At 37.1% G+C, this 14654-nt stretch overlaps 2 protein-coding genes across 2 annotated transcripts; one reads left to right on the top strand and one right to left on the bottom strand.

The window, feature by feature from the left end:
• Window positions 1-312: 312 nt before the first annotated feature.
• GCK72_021538 (uncharacterized protein) lies at window positions 313-3582 on the bottom strand (the record flags this gene model as incomplete). The annotated part of the gene is made up of 7 exons (XM_053734337.1): window positions 313-362; window positions 411-493; window positions 553-618; window positions 1500-1565; window positions 3085-3141; window positions 3190-3396; window positions 3443-3582. The coding sequence occupies 7 exons, from the start codon at window positions 3580-3582 to the stop codon at window positions 313-315; spliced, it is 669 nt and encodes a 222-aa protein (XP_053583250.1).
• Window positions 3583-6762: 3180 nt separating this feature from the next.
• On the top strand, window positions 6763-7551 carry GCK72_021537 (uncharacterized protein; the record flags this gene model as incomplete). Its single annotated transcript, XM_053734336.1, has 4 exons — window positions 6763-6957; window positions 7015-7104; window positions 7150-7352; window positions 7395-7551. 4 exons carry the CDS (start codon window positions 6763-6765, stop codon window positions 7549-7551), a joined length of 645 nt encoding a protein of 214 aa, XP_053583249.1.
• Between the last annotated feature and the right edge of the window lie 7103 nt (window positions 7552-14654).

Raw genomic sequence — 14654 nt, 5'->3', positions numbered from 1 at the left:
TGACTCAATAGAAATTTAGAAAAGAGCATCGAGAACTAATTAAAAAAACAACACAAATTTATTATAAAACCTTTAAATTAGAAACGGAAATTGCAAATTTCTAAAAGATGGTTTTAGGAGATAAGAATCTACACCCAGACACTTCTGACAAATGGAACTTTGCTAAACATTTGAAAATTTATAGAGGACTATTATTGAGATGGTTTCAGGAGATAAGAATGTTTTTTAAAACATTTCTGTTCTGTCTTCAAGTGAAATATTTATAGAAAATGAAAATTGTCTTCTTAAGTTTCAGAATTGCCACGAAATGATTCAATATTGATTTCCCTTGTGGAATGAATGTTGATTGCTATGAATCGGGTCTAAAAAGTTAAATACATATTTTTAAATCTAAAAATATAATAGCTCACTTAATTTGTTTTTCCGAAATGATTGATCGCGTGAAAAATTTGAACGATCTCGTCCGTTTCGTTTATAGTAGGCGAGGCACGGCCTGAAATTATTATACAACATCAGAATCCAGATCTTTCCGGAGGTATAGTATTGACTCACTTGCACAATGCTATATCAGTCACCGGATGATTTCCCTCACTTTTATTTGTCTTGCAGTTTTGGCATCTGGAAACAAATAAATATATTTTACCATTAAAATTGAAATCTGGAGAAAAAAAAAACTAACACCATAGAAAATTGAGCTTTCGTACGATCGCGTCCTCTCCGTTTGTAAAACAATTGACATCCCCGGAAATTAGAAATTCTTTCAGTTTCAGTTTCAGAAGTTTAAGAATTTCTATAAAGACTCACTGGCACACTTTTCGATTACTAACCGGATGACGATACGAAACCGGGGCGATATTGTTGGGGCAATAAAAAACTGCGCATTTCACCAATTTTTTGTTTTTTATAATTTCTCTCATCCGTGCTGATATTTTCTTCCTCCGAGCAGATTCTAAGGAATCCTGCACGCTTTCAATGGAGCTATCGGATTCAACGACTTCTGATTCTACCTTTATGCTGGGTCCAGTTTTAGTGCTGAAATTTAGGTGTATTGCATCTCATTTAAAATAAAACTCACAGATGATTGGTAGATAACATTTTAAATAGATCTCGTGAGAAATCAGTTCTGTACCGTCCATAGCGTTGAAGATGAACAAAACATTTGCTGAGAAAAAAATGATTGAAAAGGATATCCAGAGGGTCTAGGGTCTAGGGTCTAGGGTCTAGGGTCTAGGGTCTAGGGTCTAGGGTCTAGGGTCTAGGGTCTAGGGTCTAGGGTCTAGGGTCTAGGGTCTAGGGTCTAGGGTCTAGGGTCTAGGGTCTAGGGTCTAGGGTCTAGGGTCTAGGGTCTAGGGTCTAGGATCTAGGGTCTAGGGTCTAGGGTCTAGGGTCTAGGGTCTAGGGTCTAGGGTCTAGGGTCTAGGGTCTAGGGTCTAGGGTCTAGGGTCTAGGGTCTAGGGTCTAGGGTCTAGGGTCTAGGGTCTAGGGTCTCGGTTCCATACCTGCACAACGAGACAGCAGTCACTGGATGCTCTTTGTCCCCCATGAGCAGTTTACAGTTGCTACATCTGAAACTATCAATGCCAGAAACTCACTAGGGAAGACCTCCAGGTGACCGTAGAGTTATAGGACTTGACCTATATCAGTGGAGAGCTGAGAAAACGCTGATTGCGAATATATAGTCAGTTTTTGCCCTCCAATTCTAACTGCTGGCAAGTCTGAAAATATATTTGGAATCTGCGTTTTCTCAGCTTTCCAATGATATATTAGGTTGATGCATAAGTTTCTTTCTTTTTTGGGTAATTTTTGGTATGAAATTTCTAGAAGACTAATAGTTCACATAATAAGAAACATTGTTGGTTAGTACCTATAACTCATTGTGATTATACCTGTGACTTGACGTCCACCATCCGCCTAATCTCAGCCGGAGGCACGTCAAAACACTTGAGGAACCGTTTTTTGGTATTATTTTTCGTCTTCATTTTTTTCCTAGAAAATGTTGACAAGAATGGGTGAGCTATTCAGAATTAAAACAAGCAAGAAAAGTTATTTATAAAAAGCAAATAAAGGCATTCCAACTAAGCAACGATAGTTCAGTGCGGGTCCCTGATGAAAGGTTAGGATCAGCAATTTAGGAGTGGGCGAGTATTTTCGATTTTTCTTAAAGGCTAGATGGAGAAATTGGTCAAAATGTTTATTATTGAGTAGAGTAAACATTGATGTTTCTAAATTTACTTTGTTTCCAATATTCACATCATTTGTCCTTTTTCGCAGGAAGCCCGAAGTCAACATCATCAAAATCACTTGATTTTTGAGTTTGATGAGGATTACTGCTCCTACCTCTAACGCAATCCACTAGATATTTTGCTCATTTTTAAATCAATGTGTGTACTATTGATTACTTACAATAAAATAATTGAGACTTATTTGTGAGCGTTCAGAAGAGACCTAGACTCCACTCAGGTCTAGTACACAAAATTTCTCGAAAGCGAAAAAATCATAAGAAATTTATCAGCCAAGTTTTATCACTTAATTTGATGGCTTTGTCATAAACTTTTTTAAGACATAATTTACTCATGTTATCCTCTAACTTTTACAAATAGTTTGGTACAAATGTTCTCTCAAATATTTCTGTAATCTGTTTGAACCCAGCTGAACCATGGTTTCTCGTTGCTGTCGATCGTCTTATCACAACTTTTTTGTTTTTAACATTCCGACTAAAAACTAAAATGAAATAACAAGATCAAATCTTGTTCTATAAATTGCGTTCAATTTCTTATGAAGATCTTATCATTTCGATAGCAATGCGATAAAAATCAAAAAACTTTCCAAAACAGGCACATGGTTGGCGATCAAAAAAGCCATCGTTTTCACGAGCTGACTGTCTAGGCACCAACTTGAAACATTATATGTTAGCCACTAAAGAGGTGATAAAAATGCAAAAAAGTTTGGGTTGAAAAACAACCTCATCGCTTAGAGACCGGGGGCCAAAGTCACACGTTCAAAAAAGAAAGAAACTTATGCATCAACCTAATACGTCCCATAACGGTAGGTGGTCTTCCCTAGTCAGACATTTCCCGCACTAACATCTCAACTACCAGCTTTTTGTCCCGTCCGTATTTCTGGAAGAATAAATAGCATGATCTGGAAAATGGCTAGGTAAAATTGAGGAATTTCCAATAGGACACTGACCGACACACAATGAGTCCTGTTTTCGGATGAATATGTTTTCTGATTGTTGGTTTCTTGCAGTGAGAGCAGGTGAACTTTTTCTTCTTTTTTGTTTTCACTTTTTTAGTTTTCTTTTTAATCTGAATAACGTCTGGAACGGGCTCTTCATCAATGGTAGGTGGATCATTGTCGTATAACGGCTCGTTCAGAACCGCCGGAGTGAAACTACTTCAATTTTTACCGATTTTGGGGAAAAATTATTAAAAAATCATACCGTTGAGCAGGACTACTGTAGCTGGAATTGTGAGAAATATCTTCATCAAAAAACTCGGGTCTTGCCAAACTTGCATAATATTCATACTGATGATAATGGTCTTCTGGAAAACGAGAGTAATAGACGTCGGGATCCACCATAGGAGAAAGAATGTTAATTGAAACTTAATTGAGTTAATTGAAACCTTGAAAATGACAGTGTCACACCCTTTCATCGAATGTCACATGACCATTTTGGTAATTCCTTGAAAAGATGGTTTCAGGAGATAAGAACGAACGATTGCCAGGACATTTGTTCAATCTTTAAAGGACATTTATAGAAAATTTGAAAATTTGTGAATCACGATATGACTTAGGTGTTGATTTCTTTGGGGAAACAATGAATGTGGTTTAAAAATAAATAGACACCTTCCTAATCGAAAAATGAAATGAAAAACTGTGTTCTATTTTATGAAACGTATATTTTTGAATTCAGCTCATTTTCAGCTTTCAGAAAAGTATAATCATGACTAGGTTCGGAGCGAATCGACTCCCACCACGAAAACTACAGTAACCTCCTCCAAAACAGTTTTTGCGTCAAGACCCAACTTGAAACAAACCTAGTCATGATTATACTCATTTGAAAGGTCTCGACGCGCTGGATAAGAAAAATTCAAAATATTGTGGTTCCGGTCAAAACGGACAGAGATGTAGCGCTTAGTGTATATTGTGAATTTTTGAAAGGTTTCGAAAATCTGTAATTGTTTAAATTTTCATCGGGTTTTCCTGGTTTTTAGTTCAAAATGTGCCAAATCTTTCGGGGATTCTGTGAAAATTGTTTAGACATTCTAGCCTCTAGGTACCGTCCGTGTTTTCACACTCTTCGTTAGGTATGACCACTGTTATATCGTAGAACACTTTGAAGCTCTTTAGAAAATTCTGAAAATTCTTTTTTCTATCAAAAACACACAATTTTTTCTCTCTATCTCTCTCATTTCCCAAAAATTATAAATCAAACTAAACAAATCTTTCTGTGTTTTTGTGTCCATCCATCCACAATCAACAACAGGGTCCCCGGATTAGGAAGGGATTTGAATTTCTAAAGGACAGAAATCCCTCAATTTACTATAAACACATGGAGAAAATAAAATCGGGAATGGGATTAAGAGGGGGGGATTAAGATAAGAGGGGATGACTGGGCCTAAAAACAGAAATTCGGAGTTCCTGTGTGACTAATGAAATTTGGGAAATTTTGGAAGCATCTGAAACATTTTGAATGAGGTTTTGAAAAATTTGGTAAACTTTGAAATATTGTAGAGCACTCTGAAGCATCTTGGCAAGTTTTGGTGCATTTTGGAGCATTCTGTGGGATGTTGAAGCATTCTAAAGCGTTCCAAAACATTTTGAAGCGATTTTGAGTATATTGGAGCATTCTCAAGCAATTTAGAGTATTTTTATTTTGTTTTATTAAACGTTTGGTGATTTTTTAAGCATTTTAGAGCAAGCTGAAACGTTTTAAGATCAATTTTGCTGGTTTTGGAGCATTTTTTCAGGTTCTCAAGAATTTTAAGGTGGTCAAAGTCATTTTCGAGCGATTTGAAGCAATACAGATCTTTTTTGTGCATTTTGGAGCATTCTGAAGCATACTGAAGCATTCTGAAGCATACTGAAGCATTCTGAAGCATTCTGATGCGTACTGGAGCATTATGGACCATTTTTAAGCATTCTGACCCGTTTTCAGCACAAAAAACACAGTTTTATCTCTTGAAAAACACGATTTATTATTGTATTGAAATGGGCAACCCATATATAGAAATCAAGAAAAAAACAAGAACAACGAGATTTATAAAAACGCGGTGAAACTTCTTCGGAATCCTTTCCTTTTCTCCTCGAGCGCTTTGTCGATCAGCTTTTTCTCTCCATTTGACGATGGCTCGGCGAATCGTGGAGCAATTGCGACATATAGGCTCTTTTTGAGGTCCAATTCAGAGTTGAAACTGTGGATTTCCATTTGCACGTGGAACATTGTAAATATGGTATGTGGATCAGGGGGTACGGTAGGTGAAGAAAATAGTAAAGCAGTTTTTTAGAAACTTCAAGAGCTCCAAAAAGTCACTAATTCCAATTCAAGGGCTCCTTATATACCCTTTTTCAGCCACTGCCTTTTTTCCTTCACCAATGATCCAAAATGGCTTCAAAGGCTTCCAAAAAACGGATAGGTCAAAGGAAAATAAAAAATGGGTCAAGAATTTTTTTTTCAATTTGAAAAATTGTGTTCTTAATCTGTTTTAGGGAAAACATAGAGATTGGGTACAAGAGGACCGGAAAAATACAATTTCAGGTACCGAAGGAGTGTCTGTAGTACAAAAAAGTTGTCAACTACAACAATAGTGGTGCTTTAATAAGAATAGAGGGTTCTAGAGTATTCTGAATCATTCTGGAGCATTTTGGTGCATTTTGAAGCATTCTAGAACATTCTGGAGCGTTCTGGAGCATCCAATAGCATTCTGAAGCATTCCTAAGCATTTTAAGAGACCGCTGTACTTGGAGTGAAGTCGGTGTTTTCTAGAAGTGAAAATTTCACGGATCAGACGTTTTCTGTGACAAAACTATTTGCAAAAAAGTAAATAAAAGTGCGTCAGGCTTCTTCACAAAGTTCATGTCTCTGTAGAAAGTGGTGTAGGTCTTGTTATGGACAAGAATCAGAATTCAGAATTCAGTGTGCTAGAATTCAGGATTTCAGCGTTGGCCCGAAAATTCAAAACTCTCAGAAATCGAAAATTCCCAAAATCCAGGAATCTGAGAATATACAAATCGGAATCAGGATTATGGTGTCACGATTCTGGATTCAGATTTTGGATGCAATGTTTAGCGTTTCAGATTCCGAATTCAGGATTAACAGCCGAAAATTGAACTGGTACGAATTAGAACCGCCCGATTTAAAACTGGTACGAATCAGAATCAATTGAAAATTGAAACTCTTCTGAAAAACAGACACGTGGAAATCCGATGAAAAAAAAAATTCACAAAAAATTATTTTAAATTCCCACGTGCCCTAGCAAATTTTTTTCTGAACTTGTTTTGTTTTTTTACCCCATTACCCTACATACGTGGCGTTTTTTTCGAAACCAGAGCAAATGTCAATGTGGCATTGAACTCCCCCTTCCACATCATTCCCGAGCTTACTCCGGATCGAAATCGACGAAAAAAAGCTACTCAGGCGGTTAGAGCAGAGAAGTGTTCGCTACAATGAAAATGGTGAGTTTGGTTTGAATGGTTTTGAAATGTCCGGTTGCAAAACGTCCCCCTGTTTTCACTGAAACTTTTCAGCGCGGCCATCAAATGCTCCTCGCCGTCTTCTTGCTCATTTCTCTCTGCACAATGGTCTCGACAACTGATGTCACACTTACCGTTGAGGTGACCAAGATCAGTGATCCGAAATGTGGAAAATACATGCAAAACCACAAGAAACCGGTTCTTAAGATTAGATATGTGCGACTTTTACATACAGCCTCGAACGACGATAACGGTGACGAAGTGAGTAGTACAAAGGTCTGGTGCTTGAAAAAATCTGTTTTTTTTCTCTATTTGCAGTTTGTTTCAAACATATTATGCCAGCCTAAATCTAATGGATACAATTCGGTAGAAGGAAAGTACACGTTCGAATGCATATATAATGGGGCGGTGAGAATGTCCTCTTAGCTTTGTGAACATAGTCTCCATTTTCAGCCACCCCCCTCCATTAATGCTTTCGTTTTTGCTGTAGGAACTGACCAACAGATGATGTCGTCTCAAATCGAATATCGTTATAAGGAGGACACTATGAGAATGTTCACTTTCTTGAACCCAGATAATGTGATGACACAAAAGTTCACCCACAACTCCCATTTGCATATTCGAAATATCACATATACAGTTAATAAGAAGCCTCAGTATGTTTCAACCCAATTATTTGTTTATGCACAATTTTTCAGCTATCTCACCGATGATAATTGCCTCGATAAATACCCGGACAGTTTGATTGCCGACCATGGTCTGTATATCAGAAAAGGGAACGAGGAGACGTATACTAGAATTTATTTCGATCCAGTTGATGCAGGAGAGAAATTGGTCAAACCAGTGATTATTTAAATTACTTGAAATGAATATTTGTATGGAATGTGTTGAAATCACTTTTGAAATGACTTTTTATTGAAGGAACGTTCTGAAACCTACTGTAACTTTCGGGTTTTCGTGTCAAGATCCATGAAACTTATATTTTTGGAGTTGAGTGCTTAAGACATTCTGAAATTCTGGAAACTCGTTCTGACGCTGTTTCTAAGAACCTAAAGTCATAATCGATACAGAAAACAATTTTCAACAAAAAAAGATTTATTGATGAATGATGATTTGGTTGGCAACCCATAAAAACCAGAATTTAAAAAAAAACAGCCAAAAAATGCTCCGGGACATTTCGCAGCTAGACGTTTCGCAGCCGAGACATTTCGCAGCCAGACGTTTCGCACCCAGACGTTTCGCAGCCAGACGTTTCGCAGCCGAGACGTTTCGCAGCCAGACGTTTCGCAGCCGTGAGCTCCACAGCCTCAAGTGGACCGTTTTTTCAGTGATAACTTGACTTTTTCAGATAATTAATTGTTTGAGAAGTTATATAGAACATTTTTTGTGATTTTGAATAAGGGGACCACGAGAAATTTTGCGCAAAAAAACCACAAAAAAAACTTTTGTTGAAAAATATGAAAAATAGGTTTTTCTCGTAGAAGTAGTGGTTTTCGTCATTTTCTGAAACTAAACTTTCTGTTTGTACGGCTAGTTCTACGAGAAAAACCTATTTTTTCATATTTTTTAACAAAAGTTTTTTTTTGTGGGTTTTCTGGGCAAAATTTCTCGTGGTCCCCTTATTCAAAATCACAAAAAATGTTCTATATAACTTCTCAAACAATTAATTATCTGAAAAAGTCAAGTTATCACTGAAAAAACGGTCCACTTGAGGCTGTGGAGCTCACGGCTGCGAAACGTCTGGCTGCGAAACGTCTCGGCTGCGAAACGTCTGGCTGCGAAACGTCTGGGTGCGAAACGTCTGGCTGCGAAATGTCTCGGCTGCGAAACGTCTAGCTGCGAAATGTCCCGGAGCCCCAAAAACAACGTAGATCACAAATAAGCCGTGGCACTTCTCTTGAATCCCTTCCTCTTCTCCTCCAACGCCCTGTCGATCAACTTCTTTTCTCCATTTGACGATGGCTCGGCGAATCGTGGAGCAATTGCGACATATAGGCTCTTTTTGAGGTCCAAGTCAGAGTTGAAGCTGTGGATTTCCATTTGCACGTGGAACATTGTGAATATAGTGGAGCGGGGGGTACGGTAGTTGGGGTAGTGAAAAAATCAAGATCGTGGGGTACGGTAGGTCAAGTGTCAAATTGAATCTCACAGAAACTGCTAGAAAAATGTATCGGATACTTCTTTTCAAATTCGAGAGCTCCTTATATACCCTCTGGCCACCAGCTCTCCTCCCTTAACCAATGATCCGAAATGGCTTCCTCCTGGGATGGGAAAACAAGAAAACATAAAAATATAAAATAAAATAGGAAAAATAGGTCAGACAAGCTCCTGTTCCTGTTCTTACAGGTATACATGCTGGGTACTTAAAAAGGCGGTTAATTAATAATAAATTAGACAAGACTAATTTACCCCAGAGAGATTTCAGGCTGGAGATGCTGAAAAAGAGATATGTAAATATGTATGTTGTTGATGTTTTCTTCATGTAGAGAAAGACTTCAAAAATTCTTTCTGATGTTATTCCAAATCATTTCAAAATGCGATAATTATTGTTTAATTTATTCAAATTAGGGCATCGTTTGAAGTATCACTGTTTATCATTAATTTTCAGAATCTTCCAGTAGGCAACTGCCAGTAATGAATCCCACAATGAGTCATGGGAGATATAAGCTGAACTTTTGGCTGACAATGTTGAAAATTGAACAGAAATGCAAAAAAGTACATAGAAATTGCTCAAAATGCTCCAAAATGCTTCAGAATACTCCAGAATGCCCCAAACTGCCTCATAATGAACTAGAACGCATAAAAATTGGTCAAAATGATCTAGAATGCTTCAAAATGCCCCATAATGAACTAGAATGCATGGAAGTAGCTCAAAATGCTCCAGAATGTTCCCGAAAGCTCGAAAATGTCCTAAACTATCTTGAACTGCGCTAGAATGCATAAAAATGGCTTAAATTGCTCCAGAATGCTCCAAAATGCCCCAGAATGTTTTAAAATGCTCCAAGATGTTCCAGAATGTTCCATAGTGCTCCAAAATGCTCTAAGTTGTTCCGAAATACGCAAGAATGTTTAAAATTTGTTCAAAATGTTCCAGAATGCTTTAAAATGCTCCAGAATGCTTTAAAATGCTCCAGAATGCTCTAAAATGCTCCAGAATGCTTTAAAATGCTCCAGAATGCTCCCGAATGCTCTAGAATCCTTAAATGCTTCGGAATTTTTCAAAATGATTTAGACGCTTTTTGGCTTCTCAAAATTCACATTAACTGACAACTTCAGAGAGTTTCTTTCCAGATTTGCAACTTTTATCATAGTATAGTCATCCACTAATCCACTCCAAGCGTAGCTCAAAAAAATAATGGCCTGAAACTACACTAATCCCTTGAATCAGACCTCCATGACATCCTGGAAAAGAGAACAAAAACTTTGTCTGAAGCACTAAAAAGTTTAATCCGTGTCATTAACAACAGCAATATCCGGTTTTGACTTGCACATTTTTTCCTAAAATTGAAATGTACATAGTCTAAACCAGATTGATCATTTGTACCTTGTTTGGAGAAAAAACTTCCGATTTTTGTTTTTTCGTAGAGAAATTTAAACACACTTCAAAAAAACATTCTCGACCCATTTTTTTGACCTATCCCATAAAGGAAGCCATTTTGGATCATTGGTTGGGGAGAGGTGGCCTGAGGGGTATAAAAGGAGCTCTTGAATTTGAAAAGGAAGTGTCTGAAACTTTTCCATACTTTTTTCACTACCCCAACTACCGTACCCCCCGTTCTCTACCATATTCACAATGTTCCACGTGCACATGGAAATCCACAGCTTCAACTCTGACTTGGACCTCAAAAAGAGCCTATCCGTCCCAATTGCTCCACGAATCGCCGAGCCATCGTCAAATGGAGAGAAGAAGTTGATTGACAGGGCGTTGGAGGAGAAGAGAAAGGGATTCAAGAGAAGTGCCACCGCTTATTTATAACCTTTGCTTATGATTTTTTTTGTCACAACCTTTCATTTATTTTATACACATGGGTTATTGAATCATTCAATAATAAATCGTCTGTCTGTAAAGTTTTCGAATAATCAGAATATAGAATCTCTCAGAATAACACTGACTCAACTCAGCAAGTTTTAAAGAAATTCCAAAATTCTTCAGATATTTTCTTTAAGTTTTATGATATTTCAAAAGTAAATTGCACAGATTCAATAAAGTTGAACCCGAACGAGGACTCACACAGTCTTCACAGAAGCCCTCAAAAAAATCTACAGTGAACTCTCTTATATAAAGGCTGACAGGTCTTCTGTTAGCTTTATTAAAGAAGCAGTTTTAAAAAGGAGCCATTATAAAATTAACGGTGAATACCGTAATACTGTGACCAACCTTTTTTTGTTTTTATCTTTTGATTCATTTTAAGTGTTTTTCAGTAGATCAAAAATTTCCTAAAACTACACTAATCCCATAATCAGACCTACACGATATTTTGCAGGAACAAAAAGTTTTTCAGAATCACTTTCATTTGTTTAAATCTCGAAGGATCATAGTATCAGCCACGCTGTCTGAGTCGGACACTCTTTGTCTGAGTAGAAAACTTTAGACTTCCAAAAAAATCAAATCGAAAGATCAATTTGACAAGTTCCTGATTTTTCAACCGGTGCACAAAAAATTTACATTCTGAAACGAAATGCAATTTGAAGTCGTTTTCAATAACATCAATTTTTTTTTAAAAAATCGGAAGAGTCTCAGAAAAGTCAAAACATCAAAACTAATAAGGTTTTTTTGAATTCGAAAATGAGCTGAAATGTCTTGAAACGATTTAAAAAATTATTATGATTTTACTTGTACTCAATTGCTTTGTACTCAATCGGAACACTTTTTCGAGATCAAAAACCCAATAAACTTATTCGTGACTCAGTTTTTTTTTTTTTTGGAATTTTGGAAAACTGTCAGTTTTTGTCGGAGAATAATAAAACTTTCACAGAATCTGAAGACATAGCTGGGGGACGCGATTCCCAAAGTTTCAAAAAATATACGTTCATTTTCAACCGTTTTATGACAATCCGGGACGCGCGGGACGGGGACGCGGGACGTCCCAATTTCGTTTCAGAATGTATATTTTTGTGCACCGGTTGAAAAATCAGGAACTTCTCAAATTGACCTTTCGATTTGATTTTTTCTGGAAGAACAAAGTTTTCTACTCAGACAAAGAGGGTCCGACTCAGACAGCGTGGTTGATACTATGATCCTTCGAGATTTAAACAAATGAAAGTGATTCTGAAAAACTTTTTGTTCCTGCAAAATGTCGTGTAGGTCTGATTATGGGATCAGTGTAGTTTTAGGAAATTTTTGATCTACTGAAAAACACTTAAAATGAATCAAAAGATAAACACAAAAAAACGTCAATCACGGTATTACGGTATTCACCGTTAATTTTATAATAGATCGGCTTAAAAAAATAAAGTTAACAAGAGAACCGGCAGCATTTCTATAAGAGAGTTCACTGTAGATTTTTCAAGAAATGAGGGTTTCTGTGAAGACTGTGTGAGTCCTCGTTCCGATTCAACTTTAATTGAATCTGTCCAATTTACTTTTGAAACGTCATGAAACTTAAAGAAAATATCTGAAGCATTTTGGAATTTCTTTAAAACTTGCTGTGTTGAGTCTGTGTAATTCTGTGAGATTCTATATTCTGATTATTCGAAAACTTTACAGACAGACGATTTATTATTGAATGATTCAATAACCCATATGTATAAAATAAATGAAAGGTTCTGAAAAAAAAAACCGTAAGAAAATGTTATAAATAAGCAGTTGAACTTCTTCGGAATCCCTTCCTCTTCTCCTCCAGCGCCCTGTCGATCAGCTTCTTCTCTCCATTTGACGATGGCTCGGCGATTCGTAGAGCAATTGGGACGGATAGGCTCTTTTTCAGGTGCAATTCAGAGTTGAAGCTGTGGATTTCCATTTGGACGTGGAACATTGTGAATATGGTAGAGAACGGGGGGTACGGTATGTAGGTGTGTTAGTGGAAAAAGTCAAGACGCTTCCAGAAAATCAAGAAACTACAAAAAAGTTTCAGACACTTCCTTTTTGAAATCGAGAGCTCCTTTTATACATTTTCTTCCCCAACCAATGATCCAAAATGGCTTCCTTTATGGGATAGGTCAAAGGCAAATAAAAAATGGGTCAAGAATGTTTTTTTGAAGTGTGTTCTAAATATGCTTTTGAAAATAACATAGAGATTGGGTACAAGAGGACGGGGAATGAGATTCGAAATACAAATTCAGGTACTGATAGCTTTCTAGGGAGTGTACGTAGTACAAAAAAGTTGCCAACTACAAAACTGCAGATTTGATGAAAAGTTTATTCAGAACAAAGGATTCTGGAGCATTCCGAAGCATTGTAAAGCATTCTTGAGTATTTTTATGAGGATATCGATTTTTTTTTTCATTTTGAACCATTTAAAAGCATTCTTGAGCGTTCTGAAGCAATGTTAAGCACTTTGTATGTTTTATGACAGCTCTAAACGGTTTTGAAGCGTTCAAAACTGATTTCAAAGCAGTTTGTCCAATTTCCGGTTAAGACTCGAAAGGCTTCTTGAAGTTTCTGTAAGGCATACGGTTCTAGAGCAATTTGGAGCATTTTACAGCGTTCTAGAGCATTCTGATGCATTGTAGAGCATTCTTGAGCATTTTTAAGCATTCAGTGTCATTTTGAGCAATTTTCAGGTATTCCAGCGCATTTTGGGACGATTTAGGGCACTTTGGAGCATTCTGGAACATTACGAGCCAAAATGACTCATTTTCTTGAAATCCAGATCATTTCATTCCGGATTTTAGATCATCAAAGGTTTCCAACCATTTTGAAAAGTTTGACGCATTTCGATTTGTGCAGGATTCTTGGTTCTCCAACTGTTGACCACCCAAATAATAATAATAAAGTTTTTTTCTCAAAAGTTTTCGTTCTACTTTGTTTTTTTGGATTGGAATTCAAATCAAAATTGAACACCAAGGACTTCCAAAACAATAACAATAAATAGGGGTCCCATAAGACTAGAGGGGATTAAAATTGGATTAAAATTTCAGATTTTTTTCCTGTTTTTTTTTCAGCCATAAACAAGAAAAGGACACAGAAATTGAAATCCCTAAACATAGTAAGGGTCTGAAATTCAAATTTCAGGTTTCCCATGTTCTGACTTCTTCTTTTTTCTTCTCTTGTGCTCCGAGCCCGAGCCAGAGATCCTAATCTTCTCAAAGGGGCGAAGCCCTTGGAGGGATCATTGGTGAGAGGGGCAGGCTCAATTTTCTAGAGCCAAAAAGGGGCGGGACTTTCTATATAAGGCAGAGTTCTGGTGCTGAGAAATTCGAAGTTGAAACTCTCTCTCTTTAATTCTCACATCGCTACTTGACTTTTTGTCTAAGCCTACCTACCGTATCCCGACCGGACTTTTTTTCACTACCCCAACTACCGTACCCCCTGATCTACATTCCATATTCACTATGTTCCACGTCCAAATGGAAATCCACAGCTTCAACTCTGACTTGGACCTCAAAAAGAGCCTATCCGCCCCAATTGCTCCACGAATCGCCGAGCCATCGTCAAATGGAGAGAAGAAGCTGATCGACAGGGCGTTGGAGGAGAAGAGAAAGGGATTCCGAAGGAGCTGCACTGCTTATTTGTAAATTTTCTTGTTTTGTCTGAATTTTTTTTGTATTAACAATTTATCTTGTACTTTTCATGGGTTTTGTTCTTTTTTTCTGCAACATTTTTCGTGAATTCAATAAATTTGATTATTACTCAAAAACCTGTGTGTTCTTGTCTCCAAATAGTTTTAGAATTCTCCAGAATGCTTGAAAATGAGCAAACACAGTCAGGATTCGGTCAAAAGTCAAAAATGAGCTTTCGAAACGTTTAAGAACCGTTCTGAACGAACCAAATTCGCTCAGAATGCTCCAAATTGCTT

The sequence above is a fragment of the Caenorhabditis remanei genome, chromosome V (assembly GCF_010183535.1).
Source record: "Caenorhabditis remanei strain PX506 chromosome V, whole genome shotgun sequence".
In the NCBI taxonomy this organism is placed as follows: domain Eukaryota; kingdom Metazoa; phylum Nematoda; class Chromadorea; order Rhabditida; family Rhabditidae; genus Caenorhabditis; species Caenorhabditis remanei.
The sequence above is the reverse complement of the archived record's forward strand: the minus strand, read 5'-3'. Positions and strand labels throughout refer to the sequence as shown.